At 33.8% G+C, this 9,855-nt stretch overlaps 2 protein-coding genes across 2 annotated transcripts; one reads left to right on the top strand and one right to left on the bottom strand.

Moving 5' to 3' along the window:
• The first annotated feature begins 211 nt into the window (after positions 1-211).
• LOC149192158 (small ribosomal subunit protein mS33-like) lies at positions 212-563 on the top strand. Its single transcript, XM_089406858.1, has one exon. The coding sequence runs from the start codon at positions 252-254 to the stop codon at positions 561-563; it is 312 nt and encodes a 103-aa protein (XP_089262984.1). The 5' UTR covers positions 212-251.
• Positions 564-3,648: 3,085 nt separating this feature from the next.
• On the bottom strand, positions 3,649-4,787 carry LOC149192157 (uncharacterized). Its single transcript, XM_089406327.1, has 2 exons — positions 4,527-4,787; positions 3,649-4,151 (listed from the first exon to the last, which is right to left on the bottom strand). Exons 1-2 carry the CDS (start codon positions 4,607-4,609, stop codon positions 3,797-3,799), a joined length of 438 nt encoding a protein of 145 aa, XP_089262453.1. The 5' UTR covers positions 4,610-4,787; the 3' UTR covers positions 3,649-3,796.
• Between the last annotated feature and the right edge of the window lie 5,068 nt (positions 4,788-9,855).

The following is a 9,855-nucleotide window of genomic DNA, read 5'->3' as shown; positions in this document are numbered from 1 at the left end:
CTGAAACAAAATATGACCACGGCACAACAGTTTCTGTAAAGAATTAACCACGGCACAACAGTCTCTGCAAAGAATTACCTCCACGCAGCGCTCACACTCTCTGCACAACGGACTCTCCACACACCTCAGCGCTAGAAAACTACTTTGACTGTATTCTCAGAAGCAAAGGTAATCGATGCACAGTCAGAAAAGTAGACAACTGATAATGTAAAATCAAAACGCTGGTCGGGACTGAAACATCAGGTAGAAAAATGATTTTGAAACTGCTTGTAAAGGAGGCTGCACTAAAGGGAGTGACAAAAGCAAGGGCAAGGATTTTTGGACATGTTGTCAATCCCACTGGTCAGAGATCACCCCACAAAATCCTGAGGAAGAAGCTTATTGGTGAACAGGTCGCTCAATGGTACCCAGACGATATCTGCAAGGATGTCCCTATGCTTATTGCCAGATCAGAAAAGGAGCGTCTGGAAAAGCTTCAAATGTTGAAACGACGAGGAAAAGGGCCTCCAAAGAAGGGCCAGGGAAAACGAGCTATAAAACGAGCTATAAAACGTTCAAAGTAAATCAGATCCAGTTCAGTCACTACCACAGATATATACGTCACGCAGATGCGCTGGAAACTTCGAGCCGGATTTGCAGCACCGGATTCAGGGCAGGCAGATTCTCCCTTCACGCAGCAATGTGCTCGCCTTCACGCAGAGCCTCCACATCAGCCTTCACGCAGAGCCCTCCACACTAACCTGGCTCTGATACCAACTTAAAACATAAAACCTCACAAACTTTATTAATCATTTGCTCGATTACATCTTCATTTATATAGGAAACACACAACCAATTCTGGTAACCAATTCCTAACTACTCACAACTACATCTTGTTCAACTGCTCATAACTAATTCAGTTTCTACATTATTCTCACAGACCCAATACAGGGGACAATAAAATTGTTTTTATTGATTAATATGTAATATTGATTGTATCATTGATGACCCAATACAGGGGACAATAAAATTGTTTTTATTGATTAATACGTAATATTGATTATAGATTTTTGAAATATTTGTGAATCATGATAGTAGATTTTTGGAATATTTGTGAATCATGATTTTAAATTTTTGAAATACTTCTGAATCTTAAAAATAAGAAAAAGAACAATTATTTCACTCTGTGAATAGAATTTCAAAATATTCTCCGAATTTAGAATACATCAGAATAAGCTGCCCTGCCCTGCCCTGCCCTTATTATTAATACTAAATTTTGCAGACTGTCTAATTCCAAGAATAATTAGAAGCTGCTTGGGCATTCTCACACATATACCAGCAATTACCATACTCCCAATACCGTGCACGAATAAACAGACTGAGAGGTATAGTGCTATAGATTGTGATTTTCGCACCAGTGAACAAGGAAAGTAATGAGTCGATTCTGTAAAATGTAATTGATACAAGCATAAGCAGTTTCTCATGCCAGACAGCTCAAGGTAGAAACAATATAGTATATGGGAACGGTGCTGTTATGAGTAAATTAAATAATGCACAGGTATAAATTTAACCTCCTCGAAGATGCAACTAGATAAACAATCAAAATATCTATCAAAACATTTATAGAGCAGAGTACTCAATCACACCTAAGGAGACAGAATTTTTGTCATGAAAACACAAATGGAAAACCACTTTTTTTTTGGATGAAATCCGAATTGAATTTGATTTCAATGTACTTTTAAATGGATGCGTTTTCAAATGGCAAACCAATTTTTGGGATGAAATCCCAATATGTTATGGGAATTTAATTTTATTTCAATGTAATTTTAACTGGATGCATTTTTACTTGTTATTGTATATGAGAATGTTATTAATCAAGCCATTAAGATTTGATTGACATTTTTAACCAATTAATGTCGTTCATTTTCAAGACAGTCTTTTTCTCCTACATAAGACGTTCAATAACTTCATTCTCTTTTGATCTGGCTTTCTTCCTCCTCTGACCTAACCAGGCTGTTTCTTCAGAGCCCTCTTCTGAAGTTATTATCCTCCCCAAACTTCAATTCTTTTCTTTACTTCTCAGACTACTGTCCTCATTCTTCCCAAGTTTCAATTCTCTTCTTTGTTGCTGGTCTTTCATCAATCAAGATCCCCTGATTTTTTTTTCATTCTTTGTATGTTTTTGTGACCTTTTAACCCTCCTTTTTCCAAACTGATTTTCAATCTTAAACTTTGCCTAAATTTAATTTAGCCAGTTTAGGTAAAGAAATATTTCAGATCCACTTCTGATCCGTAACATTTCCATGAGAACAGTATTCTAAATCTCGTTGTACTATTTCGAAATTTGAATTGCTTGTGTAAATTATATTTCATTTGATGTAAAATTTTCTCACTTTCATGACATTGGCCTTTATAAATAGTATTTCCTGAAATTCTAATTCTACATGTATACAAACTAACCAAGTCTACTCTTAAACGAGGAGGCAGAAGAATCCATCAACTGTGTAATTTGTTGTTCTTGACAAGCTTGGAATTGTAACAGACCACTCCATAATATCAAAATATGTTGTTCTGGACAAGCTTGGAATTGTAACAGACCACTCCATAATATCTCATTTTGATCTGGGCCTTGAGAATCCATGGAAAACATTTATCCACCTCAAGCATCTCCTCTCTCTTTATGGTTGCTGCAATATTTCCAAGTAGTGACTGCAGCATTTTAATAAATATTTGGATTTTCACCTTCCAAGTTATCCCTCAACATCTGTGCTTGCTGAAGCATTCACCTGAGTACTGACCACATCATTTTATAAATATCTGGGGTTTCACTTTCTTATGCATGATCTAAAATCTTCTGTGCTTAGCCCAGATGAAATGACATCATCAAACATCTCAGCCTTTGGAATAGGTACATCAGGCTCATGTAGGCCTTTATTAGATGTTCTCTGACTCAACTTGAGTTATTAAGTAGATTATTGAATAGGAAAACTCAACTTGAGTTATTAAGTAGATTATTGAATAGGAAAACTGGAAGAATTAAACTCGGAATTATTTACAACTATCAAGAAGGGGAAATACTGGTCATTTTAAGTCCATGTTCATAAACCTATTTACCAAATTGATTATTTGTTATAGTGGCAGCTTTCAACATTGAACTTCGACCTCGCTGAAATAATCCAAAGAGTTACGAATTCCCGTATATTCTGATAAAATCCTAATAAACAATCAATAGAATAGGTAGTAAATCCAACGAGTTACTAATCCCTTGTATTTTAATAAGCAATGAGTATAGTTTCAAAGATTTCCGTAAAAGCATGGTGTAATATGTGTGATTCATGGCATCTCTATCTATCACGAAGGACAAAAAAAACCCTTCAATCAATATAACGCAAAGTAATCAAGTAATTCCAACAAATTACCAATTCCCCTGTATATCTTAAGAAACAATCAATCAATAAATTCGAAAATAATTCCAACTAGTTACCAAGTCCCCTGTATATCTTAAGAAACAATCAAACAATAAATTCGAAAATAATTCCTACTAGTTACCAATTCCCCTGTATCTTAAGAAACAATCTATGAATAAAATCGATAGTAATTCTAACTAATTACCAATTCCCCTTAATCTTAACCCAAAAAAACCAATGAAGCCTGTAGAGTAAACTGCCATAGCAAAAGAAAAAAATTTCGTGTTTATTATTGGAACTGTTAAGCTTCAACTCGTTGACATGATTAGGATATATACAATTTTTTTTCCCTGAAATATAGCAAGCATACTATACGATCTGACATGGAAGCAGATTCAACAGACACAAGTTTAACAAAGGATCTCGTGCAGGAGCTTCATCCGTTGCCTATTTCTTGGAGGAGCAAATCTTGAACTTTGCACAGTTGTTTTAGTGACACTTCTCATCAATCCAGCTGCCACGTTAGCCTTTCGATCATTACATTTAACAGTAAACCTGATTTCATCTCCTTTTCGCTTGAGACTGAAGGCATTGGTCTCCTCTACTTTCCGTTTGAGAGAATTAGAGGAATTTGATTTTTTGCCATCGACGTTCTTTGTTAAGGTCGGCTTAGATATGGTAGAGCCGCCGGATTGATCAGATTCCACGAAACACCAATCGCACAATTCAATATGATCTCCATAGAAATATCCTCTGCTACAATACCTGCAAATTCATGATCAAAACATTATTATTATTAAGCCCAAAAAGAATCAGTACATGTCATAACTACAAATCTGAAATAGCTCCAAGGGTCAAGTCCCTGGTATTAAAGCGTTTTTGTTAGTGGGAGATGATTGGGTCAATTTTGTTTTAAGCTATTGGTATTAATAAAGTTTGGCTAATAAAGGGAAAAGAAGTCGTCTTTTTAGAAATAAGTAATCTCTTTAGATAAATTTGCTAAAATAATTTCTATACAGGTAGCAGCCACCAATCCCCAATATCCTTAAACCACACATTAAAAAAACTTTAGAATTCCCCAATATCCTAAAACCACACATAAAAAGACATTAGAATACTGAAAACTTTGTGTAATCCTACCTGTGCTGGAAGCGGAATCGGCATCTGCTACACCGAAACAGAAGCTCTGCAAAACCTACATCCCCGCACATACTGCACTCCATGACGGCTTCTCTCTCTCTTTCTCCTGGTGGGGAGATTTTTAATGGGCCATACTTAGAAGTGAAGAGCAGATTGAATAAATAATCCCCACCTTGGATATTTGGTGACCAGTTCACTAGTGCTTGACTTTGTTGGTCCAGAAATGAAAGATTCCTTCCAAGGGCCTAAAATTCAACCAGAGTGCCCCCAATGGCAATGAATGATTGAATGTTTGAGGCAGGAAACCAAGGTTGAAAATATGGGAGTACTACTCGTAGTGGCTATCATTTTCGACAGACTTGACAAGCAAGTCAAGTGAATTAGTTTGAGACGACCCCGATTTACACAGTTTTCATCTCACTCATTAATTAGTTGACATTACTTGTCCCAGACTTTCCAACTATAGCAATCATCTACCGCACTGTTGAAGCTTGGTTGTTTCTGTTACAAGGCCCGGAATTCTAAGGTTGTCACTGTTAGAATCCATCAACGGCTGATGGGTTGCTATCATAATGATAGTCGTTGATAACTGCAACTGTCAATACACGTGGTTGACATCTGCTTACAACAAAAAGTCAAGTTGAAGAAACGATAAGCATTGCACTGATTTACATCGTCCAACTAACCATTTAATTGGCATTTTTCTTTCCACCCTCTAGCATATACCTACCATTTTGGTTTCCTATTAATGTTTAGTATTATGAGATAGTTTTTATATACTTTTTACTTTATTGTTATTTTATTTTAACAAATTTTTTTATTTTTGTTACTGTGTCATTTTAAGTTTCTGGTATTTTGTGTCATTTGATTTTGTTTGTTTGCTAGTTTATGTGACTTTTTTTTTTTTTTTTTCTTCTTTCTTCATTTCTATTATTTTCATAGAAAAATGTCAATTAATGCCTCATATTTTTCCAAAGTCTTTGTTATTGTTTTTGGCAATTTTCTTTGCCATAATAAACTAAATGAACACCCACACTTGATGTTTTGCCCAACACTCAACTTGTATTACATGTCCCATGACCTTCGTTATTATTTTGCCTTTATTAACTTTATTACATGAAATTGATGTTTTGCCCAACACTCAACTTGGAATATGTGTCCCATGACCTTGATTATTATTTCGCCTTTATTAACTTTATTACATGAAATTTTTGACATCTTACACATTGCATGCATAAGTATAACATAATAATCAATGAGTCCAAAAAACTAAGGAAAAATAAATCCTCATAGTGTAGATCTCAAATTTTTAATTATATTTTAGTAGCTATGTTGTGATGAATTGTTTAATGGAATATCCATGATAGTTTATCGATCACAACATAAAAAATTATGGCGGTTTCCTCATCATGGTTACATCACTATTGATTTAGGTATATACAATTCTCATAATTCATCCCTATGAAAATACTAGGTACATACTCAAAAATCTCTAGTAACAATAGATGAAGTCAAACATGACACCCATAATCTTACAAATACAATGTGTTACTCACATGAAAATATGGTATTGAGTATGTTATTATCCCATAGTAATCACAAACATTAACTATATTTTCCTCCATCATTACTTCACTTGTATTGCAAGCATAAGACTTACATGTGCATTATCACTAGCTTTTCTTCTTTATTGTATCCATGATCACATCCATCATGTCCTTCCTGACCTTGTTGCAATATGGATGCATTGCATTCTCTTGGTATTCATTACTAGACTTTCGTCTGCTTCCTTCTATTTTACCTACATAATGTTGATTTTTATATGAAATTAATGCGTCTTGCAAATAAATAATTATTGATGTACATGTAAAACAAAATCCATCTATTAGGATAGATGTGAGCCATTCGTTGTACTCGCTACTTCTCAAGGAATAATTTTCACCTACATGGCTCATCAACATGTTAAACTCTCTCTTAATGAAACACTCAACTCTTATGATTCCACATCAAGTTAGCATATGAGTAAAATTTCCACCCTTGTAACTACCTAGGGGTCTATTCTACCACTTAATGCAACACCCTCTCCATAGATTAGAGTGATACATGCTACATGGTTACATATTCTAAAGAGGGATTGCAAAATACTTAGGGAAATCAACTTGCTTACGACTATACTTTTAAATCTTAGACCGAAACTTGGGATGTTGGGTATAATCAATCCTGCACCACCTACAACAAATATGCCAAATTACAACATTTCAACTCAGTACAACAAATATTAAAATTTATTTAAAAAAGTTACAATCACTATTTTATAGCAATCATATGGCCAAAATATAAGCCCATAAACATTTCAAAACCATCAATCACTTCTTCTTTAGTTCTTCATCTAGAATCTTGCTACTTTTTCCTTCACCATTGATATTTTCCAAAATCTTCCTCTTTCCATAGATTTTCATGAATATGTCTTCACATGAAGTTTGTGTTGATGTTCTTCATCATTATTATTGACCAAAGGGTCAAATATGTAGAAAACACATAATGATTCTTTTTTTACAAAACACAAACTAAACATGATTCATCACTTTCAATAAATATTGTATCATATTGCTAACTCCTTGTATGAGACACATTTGGCTCTTAAGTGACACCTTTTCATCTCCTACTCTCAAGCCTCTACACTAGTTAATATATTTGTATTTCCAAATGGCCTTGGATAGTATAGATTTTTAAAGGGTCCTCATTTCATGTTGGAAACCGAATACTAACAAATAAAATTCATTTACATTAAGAACAAAGTTTAGAAGTCCACACAAAAGCTTAGTTAAGGCATCATCCAATCATATTCCATGGGATTGATCACCGTTGAAAATCATGCAATGAGATGATTTATTGAGTAATGGAGAGTTGAAATTAAATAAGATTATGGATCATCAATCCTTCATTCATTCATTCCTCTAGATATTGAACTATAATGGAATGAATGGATTCTTCCCATTGGCTTACCTATATCCATGAACCCAGGTCCAAGTTTGGATTTTAAATTTTTTCTTCACATGGGATTTTGGAGTAACAAGACAGTTTGTGGTGCATATATCTTGATAATAACCTAAGGTTTACAATGATAGGGGCACTTTAGGATAATGAATCTCCTATCCCTTAATGAAATGTGACATTATAGTCTAATATAACTATGCAGCTCCTCCTTCCACTGCAATCACTCTTCTCTTCTGTATTGAGTAACAATCAATATACTAAATGGGTAGAAACTTCAACTTCTCTTCATTTTTACTTACAATATGTGGCTCCTTTTTAACCTGTGTTGTATCATATCAACTCGGTGTAAGTCACGACTCTTATTGACATGAAGGAAACAACAATTTTTTCAACAATGGTAGTGATTTCTCAACAATATAGTGCCTTTTCTTATTAGGGTGATTTCTCAACAATGGTCCACAAAATCTCATAATCTTTTTGGAAGGTCATGGAAAAAACATAGATCATGTGTGCTCTCTTAACACATAGGAGCCTTCATCACAAGTCATTCAATCACTAGAAGTGGTATACTTCATAATACTTTCCAATGAATCAACATTGCATATACCTCATAGAGCTCATTACATGATGGAACTAATCTCCTTATCTTACTCTAAGATGTTCTCATAGGATTCCACATCCGTAAGCTATCCTGTGAGGGAGTCAACACTAGTCTTGATCTGATAGAAAATTAGAAAACTTGAGAGCAGACATTATTGCACACATAATATGTGCTGAGAGATTTGTTATCTTAGATAAATAGTGCATATAAATAGATGAATCTTTGTCTCAATATAGACAAACTAATTGATCACACAATTCTCTAGTGAAGAAAAAATTACAACGAAACTCCAATTTAAGATTCTAACTAGGTGGAGAATATATCTCTAGCCAACTACATCTAACCTCCTCCTAAATACTATGAACTAACTCTTCTTGTAATGATGAACTCTACCTAAAAATGACGAATAATCATAACAACCCAAAATTATAATTATATGCAGAACAAGTAGGAGCTACATCTACCAATACAAAATTAGGAATTATGAGAAATATTAAACCAAGCACATAAGAAGGACAAAGGGGGAGTTGGTGTGATAAGTGTTAAACATATAATATTCTCTTCTCAAGTTTAATATGATTTTTGATAAACCAAAGTTCTACTATAAAGCTTTTTTGGCTTTTATTGTCCTCAGCTTTCACATGAGATGAATGTTGTATTTATCAATTATACTAAGAGTGGGGGTGAATTAGTATAGTAAAATTTAACCATTATTTAAATAATTTAATCACGAAATAATACATTGATCACATCAAAGTATTGTACACAAGAAATACATGGAGAACTATCTATGTTAAAACAAAAATTAAATATTTTTCTTTATATTATTAAAGTGGTAATACATCTACTATTACAATCATTGTTGCCACTAGCCTGTATGAGACATGCATCCCCCCCATATTTGTAAGAACCAACTTGCTAGAGGAACTGACCCCCTTAGATTTGCAAGTACCAAATTTTTGGAGACATTTATCCCCTTAATTTTGTAAGTCCTAACTTGCTCAAGACACCAATCAGCTATGGATCTACTCATCCAACTTCTTCTATCCTCTCAATCTTTGTTTCATCACATTTTCAGATTAGATGAATATGAAACTTCTTTAATTCTGAAAAAAACATTTAATTCAGATCTCCTTCTTATCTCTTCTTTCATAGAAATAATATTTTCTTTATAATTTAATAGCAATATTATCTCATGCTGTGCTACACAACAATTTGTTCTACATACTCATTACGAGCTCAAATCTCACACTTGTTAGTTTCACACACTTTTTTTTAGACGTGTTAACTCAAGGCTTCTATCACATTGTCCCTATGATTTATTTTCATCTCTTAAATGATTGGATCTCTACAAATCTCTTACCCTCCACACAACTTACACATTCACTTCACCTTTTATTTCTCTAAACGATCATACTATTTTTACCTGTGTCCTTTCCTCACTCACACTTTTTGATATTGTATATTCTCTCTCATATGCTCTAACCATCACTCTATCCTTTGAATACATGTTTCTATTTATAACTTTTCCACTCTCTTTTCTCCATTTGGTTTTATATGTTTGTCTTTTCCTGCTTGGGTTGTTTATTTTCTTTTAATGCTTTGCAATCATTTCTTGTAAATGAATACCTAATGGAACTATAAATTGTTGCAACCATGACCTTTATCAATTTTTGTTTCAATGTTTATTGTCATAAAACCAATACACTAAACTTTTGACCAACAATACTT

Source organism: Pinus tabuliformis, chromosome 2_2 (genome assembly GCF_031772625.1).
Source record: "Pinus tabuliformis cultivar Carrire ecotype Pingquan chromosome 2_2, CPIR1, whole genome shotgun sequence".
Lineage (NCBI taxonomy): Eukaryota > Viridiplantae > Streptophyta > Pinopsida > Pinales > Pinaceae > Pinus > Pinus tabuliformis.
This window is presented reverse-complemented; position numbering and strand designations above follow the sequence as displayed.